Source organism: Podarcis raffonei, chromosome W, assembly GCF_027172205.1.
Source record: "Podarcis raffonei isolate rPodRaf1 chromosome W, rPodRaf1.pri, whole genome shotgun sequence".
Taxonomy (NCBI): Eukaryota; Metazoa; Chordata; class Lepidosauria; order Squamata; family Lacertidae; genus Podarcis; species Podarcis raffonei.
In genome coordinates, this window is record NC_070620.1 from 29720108 (window position 1) to 29740921 (window position 20814).

General features: G+C 44.7%; 1 protein-coding gene across 1 annotated transcript in view; it reads right to left on the minus strand.

The window, feature by feature from the left end:
* Nucleotides 1-1076: 1076 nt before the first annotated feature.
* LOC128406010 (probable helicase senataxin) overlaps nt 1077-20814 on the minus strand; it is a 183090-nt gene continuing 163352 nt past the window's right edge. Inside the window, 4 exon segments of the mRNA XM_053373059.1 lie at nt 1077-2037; nt 2039-2178; nt 4797-4884; nt 9950-10048. Of these exon segments, the coding sequence (XP_053229034.1) occupies nt 1806-2037; nt 2039-2178; nt 4797-4884; nt 9950-10048 (559 nt within the window). The 3' untranslated portion in view covers nt 1077-1805.

Below are 20814 nucleotides of genomic sequence, written 5' to 3' on the forward strand. Positions count from 1 at the left end.
GGCTTCTTCAAGTAGACAAAAATGTATAAGCGCTAATGGAATGTGGAAAACGTCACATTGTTTTGGCAAAAACAGTGTGTGCCGGGAACAGTACAGCAAGGAGGCTTGGAGGTGGGCTGCAAAACTTTACACAACATTCAGATAAGAGTTGTGAGATGATGCCAAGGACAAGGATATGAGATGCCAAAAACACGCTAAAAACAAGGAGCAAGGAGTTGTGTAATGCCACACATCAAATGAACAAGGTGTATAAATGACAAAGCTCTCCAGCCTCAGTTGCGTGCCAGACATTTGACAGCGCTGTCGTCTGGTCACCCGTGACTCTTACTGAATCTGGCCCATTCAGTGAAGAGTGGTGAGTATGGGAGATGTATGGATGCGTATATGACTGAGTGCATGTTCCCTGTCTTGTCATGTTTGTTGATCAATAAAGCAATGTTATAGAGAAAATCCAGTATTGGTTGTCTGGGGTTTACTTGTGCCTTCCTAGAGTGTACTGGGTCTCATCTATGCTAAACATGTAAACAGATTAAAAGGACCTAATTGGTCATAACAGGTTTGGGACTGGCTTTTGGAAGGTGCCTGTTTGTGAATTTGTTTTGTGTGTGTAGATCAGTGCACGCTGACCAACGTGCAGTCTTCGCAGTAAGCCTCTATTCTGATGGCCTGAGTAATCACGACAACCAGTAGATTCTTATCTGCTGCAGCCTTCATCCGCCCTCACAGCCATTGTAGCATACCATTATCATCCGCCTGTTCTGCCGTTGAGGACTTATTGGATCATTCTTTGTCTAGCTCCTTTCCTTTGACCTTACCGCCTTGGGTACAGCACACTAAACAGCTGTAAGGCCACTGAGGTTACTTCACAAGTTGGACACAAGAGAGAGCATGAGGGAAATAGCTGAAGGGAACTCCTCTCTGTTAAAAATCATCTCTGAGGCCAACACACATACAATTCAGAAAAAGCAGAACATATTGCACCAGGTTAGATTACAGTCTCTCCTGCCAAAGCTCATCTTGCCAGACTGCTGGATGTCAATTTGTCGGGGAGGCTGCAATGTGAGGATGCACTTGGCCCATAAGTGGCAGCAGATCCAATGCAAAAGGAAATCTTCATCTTTTACACTTGCAGAAATCTGCACAAATCACTTCTATGAAATGCCTGCTATGTTCCCTGTTGCAACATTATGTACACAGCGCCTTCTTTTTAAATTATTATCTATAAATATTTTTATCATGTATACAAAAGAATAAAAATGTGAACTAAGAAATAAGTGGTGTCGCTCTCGCCAAATTAAATTTTAGGGCCAGAAAGAAATATGGCAGCAGGAACAACTTCAGCACTCACCCAGGCGTGCTGGCCCAATGAGGGCTGGACATGCTAACCTGAGACACCAGCAAGCCAAACTCTCATGGTGAGCTGTCTGCATGTGACGAGGCACATGTCAGGACACTCACCCCAGGGGCATGTGATTTAACTGTGGCCACAGCCAGGCCTGTTTCACCTCTAAAAGATAAGTTTCTCTACATGCCGTACAAATATACACTACACCCAACATTTACAGTGTGTGATTTCTTGAAGTTTACAGCACAGGAAGCAGGCTGCCTAACTCTCCATGATATAGAAAACAATCACTCAAAATGCATTATCTTTCAGGCAGATGACCTTGCAATCCAGGAAAAGGCTGTGGAGCAAAGTACACCAGCAGCCACAATAAAAGGTTCTGAGTATACGGGAGGGACTGTGGGGCTACTGCATTGTCCTCTGTCGCTTGGCATTAAGGGGGGCCTAGATTTCCAGCAATTCATCTGAGGCCTTCACTTTCATTGCTGGATCTTTTGGCCAGCTCTTGGACAGGTTTAGCCTGTGTAGGAAAGAATGGCTTTAGGGAAGAGGAATCCTGAGATACTGGCAAGGGCCATGCCTCACTGTTTCCTGGAGCAGGAGCACCAGCTGAGTATTGTCGTCCACCAGCTGAGGTATGTCGTCCAGGAGCTCCATGCAACTCAGATGCTGCACTCACCTGTCCTTGTTTGGCTCTGCTGGACTGCCATGGGCTTCAAGATCTTCTTAGCATCACTTGCATAGCAAGGAACATTGTATTTGGCACTGGAGGTCTTGATGATGGCACCTCTTTTCTGAGCATCTTGAATCAAAGCATTCCAATCTTCATTTTCCTACAATGGTTTTTATTTTATTTTAAGAAACAATAAATTATTAGGTCAGGAGACTGGGCAGGTGCGGTAGTGACGGTTTATAAACAAGAGTTGGGAAAATTCATGGATTCAAAGTTAATCCTGCTGCCTCAAAGTAGAGGCTGTTGTAGCTTGCTCCCAGTTCTCTTTTCTTCAAAGGCAGGGACAGGAACCTGGTGACCAAATCAGTCCCCCCCAGCATTCCCAGTCAGCCCACCACCCTTCAACTTGTCAATCCCACCTGCTCCCTCTAAGGAGATTCTTCTAACTTCTGTTGCACTGCAGGAGAGGGCGAGTGTGATTGTGTGGGTCTCTGGCTCCATCTGCTTTTGGAGTATGCCTCTCAACAGCATTCCACAAGGAAAAATGGAGGAGACCTTAGCTTGAAAAAGACTGGCTAAATTAATCTGAAATACTAAAGACCACTAATAATGGGTGTCTGTCGAAATTAGGACACAGAACTTCCTTTGGATTGCACTCACTGGTAAACAGTGGCTTCTGAACACACAACAGAGAATCCCTCCAATTCATTTGTACATAGGCTACAATTATCCTTCCCTCCCCACTGCAGCTATAGAACCACCAGTGACAGAGAAACAAGTATTGTTTAATGCAAGTCCACTAACAACTCTGCCACTTTACAGGAGCAACAGCAAACCATCATCACCAGGACTTCCAAATGGAGAAATCTGGATTGGAGGCCCTCTAGTGGCAAGGTCATTGCAGTACAAGACTGACAAAAGTGACCATAATAAGACTGAGTGCATACGTATGTGAGTGATTGTGATTTCACACAGAAAAGTGGCAGGATGGGAAAGAGGGTGCTGAAGTCTCCCCCACTCCACCTACTTTTCTCCCGACAGGGCTCACTCCCAGTCCAAGAGCCTGACTGGGAGAAAAGTGTCAGGATAGAGAAGAGTCTGATGGCGCAGAAGCAACTGGCATGGTAGAGAACCTGATCCCTTTCTCTGCTTGAAATAAACCCTCCCCACCACACAGTTTGGCATTTTAAAACACTGAGACGAGTGGAGAACTTCTGTGGCCCTCTATATGCTGCTTAACTACATCTCCCACCATCCCTTGACCATTGGCTATGCTGGCTGTGGCTGATGGGAGTTGTACAACATCTGTAGGGCTGTAGGATTCCCAGTCCCTGCCCTTACAGCCTCTCACGAACAACCTTGGTGGATCAGATCAAATGGTCCACCCCCTGAAGTGCCATGCTTGGTCTTGCATGAAAAATAGCAGTGGTGGGGAAGCTGTGTTGTTGGGTTCCAATTCCCACCAGCCCCAGCCAGCATAGCTAAAGGTCAGAAGACGGGAGTTGTAGTCCAGCAACACTGGGAGGCAGCAGAGCTTCCTTAGCTCTGGAATATAGTTGTCAGGGAACTGCCATCAGTGCCGGAGGGGGAGAGAGAGCTCCAGAGGGATCCCAGAGAGCGTCCCGGGATTGGGAGAGGCAGCCCATCTTCTGGGGAAGGGAATCAGCTCAGCTCCAGTGGAGAAGGGGGGCAGATGGGGGAATCTGAGAGGGAGTCACATGACTCCTTGCCGGGAACCAGCGGGGGGAGGAAGGGTCCTCTGCTGCCTACGCCCTCCTTGCGCAGAAGGCTTCCGCGCAGGGAGAGTAGGAGGAGACTGGGTGTGAAAGAACTTCTATGTTGGAAGAAGTTTAAGAAACGCCCACTGACGGATTCTCCCAGCGATTGAGACAGCCACGGGTGAGTGGCTGTCCGGACAGGAAAGGTTCACTCAGGCAACCCAGCCAGGTGTGGGCACCGGCTTACGCACGAGCAACCCCTAGAACCATTACAATAGTATTGCCAGTTTAAGCTCAATTGTGGAAAGACCTAAAGTAACCTAATTGTTTTATAATTTATGAAACCTGAGTTTCAGGTTCCTCTGGGCACCCACAAGCGACAGGGCCTTCTCAGTGGTGGCTCCCTCTTTGTGGAATGCCCTCCCTGGGGAGCTATGCCTTTCTCCCTCATCATTGCCTTTCAGGAGGCATTTGAAAACATGTTTGTTTAGCCAGGCACTTTTGGTGGTTGAAGAACACTGTTCCTAGCAATGCTGAGATCACTGGATGAGAGAAAGGTCCCCCCCCCCCGATTTTTAATCGTAGCTGTTTTTAGAATGCTTTAACATTTATTCTGTGTGTGGCATGTTTACCACACTGGGCTCATTTGGGCAGAACATAAATTCAATAAATAAGCAAATGCTGCCCAATATTTTCCCTAACACTGCTGATTCAAAATACATAATTACTTACGACACCTTTTGGCCAGCCTGATGCTTTCCAGATGTTTTGAACTACCACTCCCACTTGCCACAGCCAGCAGAGCCAACGTGTGCCCTCTTTTGCAAGTGTGGGCAGAGGGCCCAATCTATACAGGGTACTGTGCTCAGAAAATCCTGTGGGCACCCCTGAATCCTGTTATGCTCTCCTTCCAAACAACCCTATGAAGTAGGCTTGATTTATAGCTTTTGGAGGTGATATGGGGAGTTTGTGTGTGTGTATAAATCCAGGTGTCTTTGGGCCAAGCCCAGGACATCACCATTAACCCTCCACAAAGGTGTTTATTTCTTCTTCCACGTACCATGAGCGTTTGCAGGTGTCCAAGGATGAAGAGACTGTACTTGGCTCGGGTGATGGTGATATTCAATTGCTGCAGACTCTTCAGAAACCTAGTGTCAGGGAGAGGAAGACGGGAGAAGAGTTAAGAACAGAAACCAGCACTTATAGAGAGCCTAAAGAGATCATTAGCAGCCTGTCGTCTGACAGCGAGTCAGAGGCAGGGGGGGAGGAGGATGAGCCTGGAACAAGTCATTCTGTCCACAGAGGAAGTCAGGGGCGGGGTTTCCGCAGACTTGCATGCTGGGTAAAAAAGAAGGGGGGGAGCAGACGCGGCAACTGTGCCAAAGGGGTCGGACGTTAATTGAAACACTGGAGATGTACTTTTGAACTTTGTCATTAAATCAAATAGATTGGAACTGGCCGTGAGCCGTTTTATCTATGCCGGCTCGACAGCATAAAGCCTCTGACACCTATTTTTTTTTTTATTAAAGGATTTTTTTTAACAACAAAAACATAACAATACAATACAATAAACACAACAAACAAACAAATAGAAAAACAAGTATAATTTCAAATCTTATTTTCTTGTACCTTACTTCTCCGACTTCCTCATGCCTCCCTTTTCTGTATTCCAATTTCTAATCATTTATTCAGCAAATCTTCCCTTATTTTAATTTAGTTTAATCTTACTTATTCTCCTTATCTTATCCATTACTAATAGTAACCATTTATTTTCTAATCCAACATCATTTTAACTTTCATTAATTTTATAATATTTCTTTAAATAGTCCTTAAATTTTTTCCATTCTTCTTCCGCTGCTTCTCTTCCCTGGTTTCGGATTCTGCTCGTCATCTCCGCCAAGCCCATGTAGTCAATCACCTTCATCTGCCATTCTTCCAGAGTGGGTAGATCTTGTGTCTTCCAGTACTTTGCAATGAGTATTCTTGCTGCTGTTGTAGCATACATAAAAAAGGTTATATCCGTCTTTAACACCCCTTGGCTGACAATACCCAAGAGAAAGGCCTCTGGTTTCTTAGGGAAGGTATATTTTAATACCTTTTTCAGTTCATTATAGATCATTTCCCAGAATGCCTTAATCTTCGGGCACGTCCACCAGAGGTGAAAGAATGTGCCTTCCTTTTCCTTACATTTCCAACATTTATTGTCAGGCAAATGGTAAATCTTTGCAAGCTTGACTGGGGTTATGTACCACCTATAGATCATCTTCATAATATTTTCTCTTAAGGCATTACATGCCGTAAATTTCATCCCGGTGGTCCACAACTTCTCCCAGTCAGCAAACATAATGTTATGACCAATGTCCTGAGCCCATTTAATCATACTTGATTTAACCGTTTCATCCTGTGTATTCCATTTCAGCAGCAAATTATACATTTTTGACAAATTTCTAGTGCTGGATTCTAACGGTTCAGTCTCCAATTTTGATTTTTCCACCTGGAAGCCAATTTTACTGTCCATTTTAAACACTTCATTTATTTGATGATAGTGCAGCCAATCTCTCACTTTCCCTTTTAATTTCTCAAAACTCTGCAATCTCAGTCTGTCCCCTTCCTTTTCCAGAATTTCCCAATATCTTGGCCATTTAGACTCCATATTTAACTTTTTAACTACCTTAGCTTCCATTGGCGACAACCACCTTGGGGTTTTGTTTTCCAACAGATCTTTATATCTAGTCCAGACATTTAGTAGTGCTTTTCTGACAATATGGTTTTTAAAACCTTTGTGTGCTTTAACCTTGTCATACCACAAATATGCATGCCACCCAAAGATATTATTAAAACCTTCTAAATCCAAGATATCTGTATTTTCAAGAAGTAGCCAATCTCTTAGCCAGCAGAAAGCTGCCGCTTCATAATAAAGTTTAAAGTCTGGCAGGGCAAATCCCCCCCTTTCCTTTGCATCCGTTAGTATCTTAAATTTTATTCTGGGCTTCTTGCCCTGCCAGACAAATTTAGATATATCTTTTTGCCACTTCTTGAAACAATCCGTCTTATCCATTATTTGCAATGCTTGGAACAGAAACAACATTCTTGGCAATACATTCATTTTTATAACCGCAATTCGACCTAACAAGGAAAGCTTCAAATTTGACCAAATCTCCAAATCTTTTTTTCACTTCTATCCAAGTTTTTTCATAGTTATCTTTAAATAAATTCACATTTTTAGCTGTCATATTTATCCCCAAATATTTCACTTTTTTAACCACAGTCAACCCTGTCACATTCTGAAACCTTTCTTTTTCAAACAGTGTTAGATTTTTCTCCAATACCTTAGTCTTTGACTTATTCAATTTGAATCCTGCCACTTGACCAAACTCTTGAATTATTTCCAAAACTCTTTTTGTGCTAGCTTCTGGCTCTTGTAATGTAAGTACCAGGTCATCTGCAAATGCTCTCAATTTATATTGTTTAGCTCCGACCTGAACCCCTTTAACCAACTGGTCCTTCCTAATCATATTTAGCAAAACCTCCAGGACCGATATAAAAAGTAGTGGGGAGATAGGGCACCCCTGACGTGTCCCTTTTTCAATCTTGAACTCTTCTGTAACCACATTATTTACAATTAATTTTGCTTTCTGTTCAGAATATATTGCACCTATACCATTTTCAAACCCTTGACCTACCCCCATCCCCCGGAGGTTCTTCAGCATAAAACTCCAAGATATATTGTCAAAGGCTTTCTCGGCATCCACAAATATCAAAACTGCCTTAGTGTTTATATTCACTTCCAACTTTTCCAAAATGTCAATTATATTCCTTACATTATCCGACAAGTGCCTTTTCGGGAGAAAGCCCGCTTGGTCCCCATGAATCTCCTCCATCAAAACTCTTTTCAATCTCTTTGCTAAAATGTCAGCAAAGATTTTATAATCCACATTTAGTAGCGAGATGGGTCGGTAGTTCTTAAGTTGGGTCTTTTCAGTCTCTGTCTTTGGTATAAGTGTGATGTAGGCCTCCCTCCACGTATCTGGTGCCCTTCTCCCCTCCATAATTTCATTACAGACTTCCTTCAAAGGTTGTAATAACCCTTCCTTCAAAACTTTGTAGTATTTGGAAGTCAGTCCGTCCGGTCCGGGAGATTTGCCCAACGTCATACTTTGGATGGCACCTTCTATTTCTTGTTCTGATATTTCCTGATTCAAAATTCTCTTACTTTCCTGAGAAATCTTTTTCAGCCCATTTTTCTCGAGGAATTGTTCTATGTCCATTTCTTTCTGCGGCCCTTGTGTATACAGTTGTCTAAAGTAGCTCTGAAAACAATTCCTAATCTCCGCTGGGTTAAATATATTCTTTCCTTCCACTTCTAAATTTGTTACCGTGTTGAGTTTTTGTCTCTTCTTTATTTGCCAAGCCAATAGCTTGCCACATTTATCTGCGGATTCAAAAGTCTTTTGTCTCATTTGTTTAATTTTCCATTCTATTTCTTGATTCATCAGTTCCATAAACTGTGTTTGATATAATTTAATTTCTCTTAGAATCTCTTGCGATTTTGGTTTCAATCTTAATTTCCTTTCCCCTTCTTTTATCTTTTCCAAAATTTTCTCTTCTCATTTTGACTTCTTTTCTTTAGTGCATTTTGTTGTATCAAAAATCCTCTCATCACGGCTTTACTTGCGTCCCATATTATTCTTTTTTCTACTTTAGTCCTCAAGTTGATTTCAAAATAGTCTTTCAAAGTTTTTTGGGCCTTCTTGCAAATCTCCTCATCTCCAAATAAGGTGTCATTCATTCTCTTTATTTGGAGATGAGCCTTTATTTGGAGATGAGCCTCTGACACCTAGAGACGGGGAAAAACCCTGTATGTAAGGCTGGCTCAGGATGGGCAGCTATGTCCACAGTGCCCTACTAGCTACCACTGTGGGGTTCAACTAAATCCCTGTTTAAATTTCAAAGGCATTAAAAAAGTTTCAGGCATTCCCACCAAGGAGGAATAAATCTTAAAATCAGTCCATGCTCTGCTTTTGCAATTTCAGCTGCTCCCTACCCGCCACCATGTGGCTTCCGAGCGCAGACACCCCCACCACCATAAAAAAACCCACATGTGGAAAGGAAGTGGGCTGGTGGTGGAAACCAGCTTCATTCCATGTCAGGACCTTCAGCTGCCTATCCAGCACAACCTGTTGGTGGAGTAATACTATTTGTTGTGATTCAGGTGACTTGAAAAACAGAAATGCATCGTTAGCACAACAGTGAATTTTTTTTCTCCTTCTAACCCCCTCCCCCAAACTTTTAAATAAAATAATAAAAAGAAGTCCAACCCTGCTTGCCTGATTTCAGCCCCTTGTGAGTTATTCCTGACCTGCTCTCGACTCCCACCTTGACACTTGAACAGCAGTTCTTCTGGGGCGCATCTAAAAGCACTGGACCCATCGAAGCCAGGAGCCCTCTGATAGGGGCTCCCCATTTTGTGACCCATCTGAAGCTACAGAAGAGGAGAGGCAAGAGGGTGTCTGCACTCTGCCCTCCATTCTGCCCCAAAGCCCAATGCTTCCTTCTGGCCTTGCCAACCCCTCAACTTCCCTGTTCGCCCACCTCCCAGATATATAGTTCAGTTGTAAGCTGACAAAGTGCCCCTCACCTTCAACACACACTGCACCTCCACTTACAATATGAACTTCTGGCTTCAAGATCTGGCTTTTATTGTGTGCTACCCTAGACTGCCATTAGGTTCCTTCCAGGCAGTCTGACAGAAGGGCACATACACACAGTTTTTGGGTTGTGGGACAGGCAGGCACTTTCATATCCTGCTATTTTTTTCTGGAAGAGCCAGAAGAGTTGCTACCACTGGTTAGAGGCCCCCTCTTCTCCCCCCCCCCAGCTAGACACAGTGGAAGCCCCCTCCCAGATTCGCCAACATAAGGAATTGTAAATTCATTGGGATAAGGGAGGTGAAATGAGGAAGCTAACACAGCCTTGGCCCTGCCAGAGTGCCACACTTTGGGAACTCCTCTCATAAGATCCCTTATGGGCATCACAGGTGGTCAAGAGTGGAGTACAAGACCACCATAGGTGCTCCAACACCCCTTGTTCCAACCTTGAATTGTGGACAGTGGCCCACATACTTGACCACCCCAAGGATCACATCTTAAGTGTCAGAATTGCCAAGTTGAGGCACCTCAGTTGTCACCTCGCACTATGACAGCAAAGTCTTACCCAACTGATCCTTGCATGCTGTTCACTCGAACACAGGACACAATGATACAGTCCTTCTCACGGCCCTGGAACCCATCCACGAGGTCAACTTCCCCGACTCTGTAGAGAAAAGGAATGTCGTATGGTGCCATCCTAAATACACTTCTCTCTTTACCACCACCACTCATCCCCAAAAGAGAGGTGAAACTGATTGAGAAGGAAACAAACCACACTTTTATGAAGTTAAAGAAAACTCCACACTTCTTGTCTGAAATAGAAAACTGTAAACAGTGAGAGAGCAAGCGAGGGAGCACATGGTAGATTGGAGAGATTACTTGAGTCAGTAGGTGGGCTGTTGCGCCTCACTTTTCTCATATGTAAAATGGGAATATAACCTGTATTGGCAACCATTGGGCTAGAGTTCTGTGAAGATTGCCAAAGGAGGGAGTCAGGCTGTGCCCTGGCCAAAGGCCTGGTGGAACAGCTCTGTCTTGCAGGCCCTGCGGAAAGATGTCAAGTCCCGCAGGGCCCTAGTCTCTTGTGACAGAGTGTTCCACCAGATCGGAGCCACAGCTGAAAAAGCCCTGGCTCTAGTTGAGGCCAGCCTAACCTCTCTGTGGCCTGGGACCTCCAAGATGTTTTTGTTTGAAGACCGTAAGTTCCTCTGTGGGACATACCAGGAGAGGTGGTCCCGTAGGTATGAGGGTCCTAGGGCTTTAAAGGTTAAAGCCAGCACCTTAAACCTGATCCTGTACTCCACCGGGAGCCAGTGCAGCTGGTATAGCACCGGGTGAATGTGATCTCACAGCGAAGACCCCGTAAGGAGTCTCGCCGCGGCATTCTGCACCCACTGGAGTTTCTGGGTCAGTCTCAAGGGCAGCCCCACGTAGAGTGAGTTACAATAATCCAGTCTGGAGGTGACCGTCGCGTGGATCACAGTGGCTAGGTCAGGGCGAGAGAGGTAAGGAGCCAACTGCTTAGCTTGGCGGAGATGAAAAAATGCCGCCTTTGTTATAGCTGCAATCTGCGCCTCCATGGAAAGGGAGGTGTCGAAGATTACACCCAAACTCTTAACGGACGGTGCTGGCACTAATTGCACCCCCGTAAGAGATGGGAGTTGCCCCCCCAATCCCATATCGTCCCGACCCAGCCACAGGACCTCTGTCTTCGAAAGATTTAACTTCAACCGACTCCCACATAACCATCCAGCCACAGCTTCCAAACATCTGATCAGTGTGTCTGGGGCCGAGTCAGGATGGCCATCCATCAACAGATAGAGTTGGGTGTCATCAGCATACTGATGGCAGCCCAGCCCAAAACTCCGGACAAGCTGGGCGAGGGGGCGCATAAAGATGTTGAAAAGCATCGGGGAGAGTATCGCACCCTGAGGCACTCCACACACCAAGGAGTGGCGCGATGACAATTCCCACCCCAAGCGCCAACTTCTGTCCCCGACCAGAGAGAAACGAGCACAGCCACTGAAGGACTGTGCCCTGGATCCCCACGTCGGCGAGGCGGTGGTCCAGGAGTTTGTGATCGACCATGTCGAAGGCTGCTGACAGGTCTAGAAGAATCAGCAGCCCCAACCCGCCTCGATCCAGCTGCCTGCGGAGAGCATCTGTTGTTACGAAAAAGGAGCAATGCAGAAGCAAGCACCAGGTGGCTGGAATGGTAAACAGGATGTGGATGTTATTGGATTGTACCGTGGGAACCAGGGACAGTCTGTTCAGAGCTCTGAGCGCCGGATGTTAGCTCAGAGTGACACATGACCCTGTACTGGAAGTACATGGGTGGAGTTTATTCTCCTCTCTGCAGTTGGAATCAGACTGTACAGACGTGTTTCTCTGTACTGCTGAAAGACAGAAATAAAGACATGTAGATATATTTCTGTCTGTCTCTTTCCCCCTCCCTGGGAATGGAGGAGGGGGAGGAGTGGTGTGTTCTTCTTTCACGTTGGGAAGAATCGCCGAGGGAGACCTCCCTTGATCCTGCCGGGGGTCGCTGGCAGGGGAGGTCAATAAGGATTCAAGCCGGGCACCTGGAGGGTGGCCAAATTCCTCTGGACTAAGAGCTGGGACTGGAGGCTCTGCTGGCTTGAATTCCGACATCTGGTAGCAGAGGATGGTTACGATCCATCAGAATCTGCATGAGAGGTGAGAGGTCGATGAATCGTTGCCATCCTCTGCACCTAAGAAGATAAAGACATGCGTCTGCCTGCAGCCAGAAGCTGAACAGAACAGACAGCTGGACACCGAGAGGAGTGTGTTTCAAGGCAACGGAGCCCCAAAAAGGTATGCTGCATTTCGGGCTAGAGAAAAGTGAACGCAGAATGGTTTAATTCTCTGGTTCACAAGAAAGAGCTGCGTTTGAAAAAAAACAAGCTCTGAAAGAAAGGCTTGCATACCAGGAATTCCTGTGGTGAGATAAGGAATCCCGTCCTGAGCAGGTTGCTAGGCAACTACCGCAAGTACTTAGAAAGTTACTGACAAATGGGATTGGCTCAGAAAGAGAGTGAGACGTCAAAGAATGTTTTGACTACCTTTTGCAGCTGTGGAAAACAGTGTGCAGATTGCCTGCCTGAGAAAGCAGAAAAACAGCAAAAAGTTTGCCTGCCTGTAAAAAGCAGTAAACAGCCGAGTGACTTTTGGAGTTTACTGGCGTGAAAGTGAAAGCTGGCTTGGGATTGAGTGTAAAGCTGACCCTTGGATTCAGCATGGATGCCAAGAAGGGGGGAGTGCCCCTGAGTGCCGTGGTTCAGGATGAACACAGCCGGCATGCTGCACTGGAAGAAAAGGACAGGGGGAGGGAGGAACGGAGTTCTAATTCCCCCGCAGATGAAGCTACTGGAGAGAAAGCTCTAGCTTTGAACGCTGTCCGATGTAACAATTGTGGACAGGCTGGGCATCTTCAGCGGAACTGTAAGAAGCCACGTCAGCCAAAAGGAGCGAAGGGCCGCTCAGCAAAGCCTGAGGCGTCAGGCAAAGGTCATACCAAGCCTATGGTGGAACCTGCAAAGGCTTTGATGGCGAAGGGAACCACGCCAGATGTTGGGAACGCGTTTATTATCGACACTGCAGCGACGGTTCATATGTCCCCACACAGAGGACTCTTTTCAACGTTTAAGAAGCAAAGCTTCACTGTGACACAGGCCAACGGTCAGGAGCTGGAAGCGACCGGAAAAGGGACTGTCTATCTTAAGAGTCTGAACTTGACAATAAACAATGTTTACTTGGTTCCTGAACTGAAGTTCAATCTGCTGAGTGTTTCGCAGATTGCAAAGAGAGGACTGAGACTGTCCTACGATGCTGAGAGCTGCGAAATCTACAAAGATGGAGAGTTATTTCTTTCGGCCAGAGAGAAGAATGGACTATATTTGTTGACTTTTGCACAAAGTGATTACATGGAATGTAATTCATCTGTGTCTAACCTAGTTTCTCTTGCAGGTGTGAGCAAGAAGAAGACCGGAGTCAACAGAGCATTTCAGCGGGTGTATGCTGATGTGATTGGTCCTCTAGAACCATCTAGAGGCAATGCAAGATATTATCTTGTGTGTGTGGATCATTTCTCTAACTATGTCTGGGTTTATGTGTTGAGAAAGCCACAGGAAGCCTTGGAGAGGTTTCAGGAGTTTTGTGACAAAGTTAAGAGTATGCATGATGCTAACATTGATTGTCTATTCACAGATGAGAAGCAGATTTTTCTTTTACAGGATTTCCAGAGGTTCCTGCAGAAGAAGGGGATCAGACACAAGATTGCTGTTTCAGCGGAAGCGTGGAACAGGGGTGTCTGTGTACGGGTGAACAGAGAATTGCAAAAGGGGATGGAAGCGCAATTGCTTAGTTCACATCTGCCACATGAGTACTGGGCCGAGTCTCTAATGTCGTTCTGTTATACGAAAGTGAGAAAGGTTTCAAAAGAGTTGGGAAGTTCTCCTTTTGAGAAACTGTTCCACAGAAAACCTTCTGTTGCCCATTTCAAGGTTTTTGGGTCTCATGTGAGAACAGAAGCTCCAGGTGGAGTAAAGAATGCCAGAGGCATTTTTGTGGGGTATGAAAAGGGTCTCTACAGAGTAATTTTGTCTGAATCTGGTCAAGTGATTCTCACAAAATTTCTAGAGAGTGCTCCTGAACAGGAGAGAGTGATAGTACACACATTTCCCACTGAGGACGATTCAGATGATGATGATTTTACTGATTACAGCTGTACTGAAAGTGATGACACTGATAGCTCGGAGAGCTCAGTTGTCACAGTCATTGAGAGGAAGTCTCACACAATAGATAGGCCTTCACAACTGAAGGATGAACCACTGTTTACCATTGGAACTAGTTCTCCAAAGAGTCCTGAGACTGGACCAGTGAGCAGAGAGGATCAGCACCTCATACGTAGGTCTGAGAGAGTTACAAAGGGTCAACCACCCAAGAGGTACTCAAAAGAGTTTGCTAACTTAGCTGTTGCATGTGTTGCTGTTGTAAACAACCGAGGACAGGTTGGAGCTGTGTCTAAGTCAGAGACAAAGACACAACAGAGAGTTACTAGCCAAGGTAATGCAGATGCACTCATTCCTTGGAAACCAGACAACCAGAGAGGTACACTGGGGAAACCAGTGGCGGGGAGTTCCAAGGGTGGAACTGAAACAACAGGGGAGTGTTATGTGTATAACAACTGTTTGTTTTCTTCTCTGGATCACGCTTTGCTTGCTGCAACACGCATTGATTCTTTTGGGGGAGGATGTTACGAAAAAGGAGCAATGCAGAAGCAAGCACCAGGTGGCTGGAATGGTAAACAGGATGTGGATGTTATTGGATTGTACCGTGGGAACCAGGGACAGTCTGTTCAGAGCTCTGAGCGCCGGATGTTAGCTCAGAGTGACACATGACCCTGTACTGGAAGTACATGGGTGGAGTTTATTCTCCTCTCTGCAGTTGGAATCAGACTGTACAGACGTGTTTCTCTGTACTGCTGAAAGACAGAAATAAAGACATGTAGATATATTTCTGTCTGTCTCTTTCCCCCTCCCTGGGAATGGAGGAGGGGGAGGAGTGGTGTGTTCTTCTTTCACGTTGGGAAGAATCGCCGAGGGAGACCTCCCTTGATCCTGCCGGGGGTCGCTGGCAGGGGAGGTCAATAAGGATTCAAGCCGGGCACCTGGAGGGTGGCCAAATTCCTCTGGACTAAGAGCTGGGACTGGAGGCTCTGCTGGCTTGAATTCCGACATCTGTTAGGGCGACCAGAGCAGTCTCGGTCCCATGACCAGCGCGGAAGCCGGACTGGAATGGATCCAAAGCCGATGTTTCATCCAGAAACCCACCAAGCTGTTCAGCAACCGCTCTCTCAATCACCTTACCCAGGAATGGAAGATTCGAAACCGGGCGGTAATTGGATAGATCTAAGGGATCTAATGAAGTTTTCTTTAAGAGCGGACGCACCACTGCCTCCTTCAGTTCCCCTGGGAATGTCTCCGTGCCAAGGGACAAATTGATGATACCCCCCCAGGGGGGCCCGCACCTCGTCTGGACACGCTCTAATCAGCCAAGACGGGCACGGGTCGAGAGGACAGGTGGTGGGCTTTCCAGCTCGGAGGAGTCTGTCCACATCGGCTGGGGATATCCGGTTGAAGTGGTCCAATACTGGACCCGAGGACAGTCGAGGGGCCTCCAGTTCCGTTATTGTATCCAAATTGGCAGGGAGGTCACAGTGGAGCAGCAGGACCTTCTCCGCAAAAAAGCTCGCGAATGCCTCACAGCTGTGTGTCAAATTGTTATTTAAATTTGGCTGTCCCTCGAGGGACGTTAAAGACCTAATTATACTAAATAATTGCGCTGGGCGAGAGCTAGCGGATGCAACGGAGGCCGAGAAGTAAGACTTCTTAGCCGCCTTCACTGCCATCTCGTAGGTTTTCATAAAAACCCTATAAGATGTTCTTGAGGCTCCGTCGCGGGCACCCTGCCATACTCGCTCTAGCCGTCTGAAGTCCCGCTTCATTTTCCGGAGCTCCTCAGTAAACCAGGGAGCCTGGTTTCTGTGGGGTCACATTAGATTATTATGGGCACCACTCTGGGCAGCTCCCAACAGATTAAAAACAGAATAAAACATCAAACATTAAAAACTTCCCTAAAGAGGGCTGCCTTCAAATGTCTTCTAAAAGTCAGATAGTTGTTTATTTCCTTGACATCTGATGGGAGGGCATTCCACAGGGCAGGTGCCACCACTGAGAAGGCCCTCTGCCTGGTTCCCTGTAACCTCACATCTTGCAGTGAGGGAACCGGCAGAAGGCCCTCGCAGCTGAACCTCAGTGTCTGGGCTGAACGATGGGGGTGGAGATGCTCCTTCAGGTATACTGGGCCGAGGCCGTTTAGGGCTTTAAAGGTCAACACCAACACTTTGAATTGTGATTGGAAACATACTGGGAGCCAATGTAGGTCTTTCAAGACTGGTGTTATATGTCAAAAAAATTCTCTCCCTGGAGTTATAGAAAAGATTCAAAATTTGGGGAAGTGGCAGGATTTAAAGTAAATAGAAATAAAACTAAATTATTAGTCAAAAGTTTGAAGGAAGAAGAGAAAAAAAGAGTTGGAGCAAAATATCGAGATAGAAGTCCATAAAAAGATCAAATATTTAGGGATATGGTTAACATGAAGAAACATAAATATTTACAAAGATAATTATGAAGAAGTGTGGCTCGAGATAAAAAGAAATTTAGAATTATGGAGCAGAATGAACCTCTCCCTGCTAGGAAAAATAGTAGCGGTAAAAATGAATGTTTTGCCAAAAATGCTATTTCTGTTCCAGTCAGTCCCAATAATGGTAAAAGATGATTGCCTTAAAAAATGGCAGAAGGAAATTTCAAAGTTTATCTGGGGGGGGGGGCAAAGGCCAAGGATAAAGTATAAGTTACTTACAGATACAAAAGAAAGGGGCGGTTTGGCCTGCCCTCCCATACCTTAAATTGTATTATGAGGCTGCATGTTTGGTATGGATTAGGGACTGGATAAAGCTGGAAAAGCAAGAAGCATTGGATTTGGAAGGTCATGATAATAGATTCGGATGGCATGCATATCTATGGTATGGGAAAGGAAAAGTACATAAAGGATTTTATAATCATATAATTAGGAAATCATTAATGAGGGTTTGGGAGAGATATAAAGATTTAATAGAACAGAAGACACCTTGGTGGCTCTCACCACTTGAAGCTTTGCTGCTCAAGCCACTTGGTAAAAAAGGAAAATGGCTTACATACAGTGATTTACTAAAGGACCGAGAAGGAAAATGGAAGCTAAAAGAGTATGAGGAAATAAAAGATCATTTTCAGAGTTGGTTACATTACAGGCAATTACACAAGATATACAAAGAAGACAACAAGAAAGGATTTAGTTATACTACTTCTAGATTTCAAAAGGAAGTGATAGAAGGAAAAGTGAAGTTGCTGAACGGTGCATATAGTATTCTGCTAGAATGGGAAACAAAAGATGAGGTGAAATCGGTCATGATCAAATGGGCACAAGATATAGGACATAATATACAATTTGAAGATTGGGTTAAATTGTGGAGAATAGATTTAAAATTTACAGACTGTTCTCTTTTGAAAGAAAATTATATGAAAGTGATGTATAGATGGTATATAGCACCAGTACAGATTGCAGGAATGTATAAAACCGGGTCAAATGTATGCTGGAAGTGTAAAGAAATAGAAGGGACTTTTTACCAAATGCGGTGGGAATGTAGAGAAATTAAAAATTTTGGGGAAATGATATATAATGAGTTGAAGAAAATGTTTAAATTAACATTTGTAAAAAAACCAGAAGCACTTTTGTTAAGGATTGTAGGGAAAGACCTGCCAAGGAAAAGAAATAACTTATTTATGTATGTGACAACAGCGGCAAGAGTCTTGATTGCACAAGGATGGAAGAATGAGGAAATCCTGACAAAAGAACAGTGGCAAGAGAAACTGATGAACTATGCAGAACTGGCGAAATTGACATGCAAACTACGAGACAAGGACAACTGTGACTTCAAAGAAGAATGGGAACCTTTTACAAATTACCTAAAAAAACAACAAAATGAATTGGACTCCCTGGCAGGTTTTGAATAAACATACACAAATTTATTGAGGGATAACATAGAAGATAGATAATATAAGGATGTATATAGTTTTATAATATGCGAAAGTTAACACTGGATGAGAAATCAGAGAGGAGCTGAGGGAAGTCGTAGGGGGGAGGGAGGGAGGGTTTGTTGGGGAGGTGGGATGGAAAAAATGGGGGGGATAAGGAAGATGGTTTGTTTTGATAATTTGCTATGTTGAAATTGTTAATAAAAAAAATTCAAAAAAGAAAGAAAGAAAAAAGACTGGTGTTATATGCTCCTGGCGGCCACTCCCAGTCACCAGTCTAGCTGCCGCATTCTGGATTAATTGCAGTTTCCGGGTCACCTTCAAAGGTAGCCCCACGTAGAGCGCATTGCAATAGTTCAAGCGGGAGATAACTAGAGCATGCACCACTCTGGTGAGACAGTCCGCGGGCAGGTAGGGTCTCAGCCTGCGTACCAGGTGGAGCTGGTAGACAGCTGCCCTGGATAGAGAATTGACCTGTGCCTCCATGGACAGCTGTGAGTCCACAATGACTCCCAGGCTGCGCACCTGGTCCTTCAGGGGCACAGTTACCCCATTCAAGACCAGGGAGTCCTCCACACCTGCCCGCCCCCTGTCCCCCCAAAACAGTACTTCTGTCTTGTCAGGATTCAGCCTCAATCTGTTAGCCGCCACCCATCCTGCAACCACGTCCAGACACTCACACAAGACCTTCACTGCCTTCACTGGTTCTGATTTGGAAGAGAGGTAGAGCTGGGTAACATTCGCATACTGATGAACACATAGCCCAAGCCCCCTGATGATCTCTCCCAGAGGCTTCAGATAGATGTTAGAAAACATGGGGGAGAGGACAGAGCCCTGAGGCACCCCACAAGTGAGAGCCCAGGGGTCCGAACATCCATCCCCTAACTCCACTTTCTGAACACGGCCCAGGAGGAAGGAGAGGAATCACTGTCTAACAGTGCCCCCAGCTCCCACCCCCTCTAGACGGTCCAGAAGGATGTCGTGGTCGATGGTGTCAAAGGCCGCTGAGAGATCCAGCTGAACTAGGAAACAGCTTTCACCTCTGTCCCTAGCCCGCCGGAGATCATCGACCAGCACGACCAAGGCAGTTTCAGTCCCATGGTGAGGCCTGAATCGCAAATGGAAGGGATCCAAATGGTCCGCATCCTCCAGGCGTGCCTGGAGTTGTTCCGCAACCTGTTGGAAAACGCCCTGGGGAGGCTCCTTCAGATGGCAACTGAATGATGATCTGTTGAGAAGTTCATTAATTGTTAATAAGGCCCAAAAAACCCTAAAGGATTATTTTGAACTTAATATGAATCAAGGAACGGAAATAAGGGTTATTTGGGAGGCCAGCAAAGCGGTAATGAGAGGGTTTCTGATACAACAAAACACAATTAGAAGAAAGTCACAGAATGAGACAAAAGATAAAATTATGGAACAACTAAACGATAAAGAGAAGAAGCTTAGAGGAAACCCAAAGAATTTGCAGATCCAAAAAGAAATTAAAGCCCTACAGGTTCAATATTCACAGTTAGTAAATCAAGAAATTGAATGAAAGATAAGAAGGATGAGACAAAGAAATTTTGAATCTGCAAATAAATGTGGGAAATTATTACCCTGGCAACTAAAGAAGAGACAAAAACAAAGTACTATTACAAACATTGATGCAGAAGGAAAATCTGTAGAGAACCCTGCAGACATTAGAATATGCTTTTACAAATATTATAAACAACTGTATAAAAAGGATAAAGAAGATATAGGGAAAATCGAGCAATTTATAAAGACTAATGGGTTGCAACAGATTCCGGAGGATAAAAAGAATCTACTAAAAGGTTTAATTACAAACCAGGAAGTGGAACAGGCAATAAATTCAATGCAACTTGGTAAGACACCAGGACCTGATGGTCTATCAGCGAAATATTATAAGACATTGAAAGACTGGCTCATTCAACCTCTGGTAGAAGTATCTAATTCGATTTTGGGAGGGGGCAAAGCACCTGAAACCTGGAAGCAAGCTTATATTACTCTGATTCCTAAACAGGGTCAAGATAGATCCAATGTTAAAAACTACAGACCAATCTCCCTACTCAATGTGGATTATAAAAATTTTGCAAACATACTGGCCAACAGGCTAAAGAAGGTTTTATCTGAGTATATTCATAAAGACCAGGCAGGATTTCTGCCTGGAAGACATATGAAAGACAACATTAGAAATGTTGTAGATATTTTGGAAAAGTTAGAAGCAAGAAAGAGTTGTAAAACAATGTTAATGTTCACTGATGCAGAGAAAGCCTTTGACAATGTTTCTTGGAGTTTTATGTTACATAATTTAGAGAGTATGGGAATAGGTCATGATTTTTTAAATGGTATTAAAACGATCTATCTAGAACAAAAAGCCAAAATTATTGTAAATAATGTGGTTTCAGAGGAAATTAGAATTGAGAAAGGAACCAGGCAAGGGTGCCCACTTTCCCCTCTGCTGTTTATTTCAGTCCTGGAGGTCTATGATTAGAAAAGATGAACAAGTCAAAGGTATTACAGTAGGTTCGAAACAATATAAATTAAAAGCCTTTGCTGATGATCTAGTTCTGACATTACAAGATCCAGATTCCAGTTCAGTCAAAGCACTGGAGCTGATACAAGAGTTTGGTCAGGTAGCAGGATTTAAATTAAACAAGAGCAAGACCAAAGTAATTGAGAAAAATCTGGATAATGAAGAAAGAAAACTATTACAAGAAAATACGGGCCTAGATTTTGTGAAAAAAGTTAAATATTTGGGCGTGAACCTGTCTGG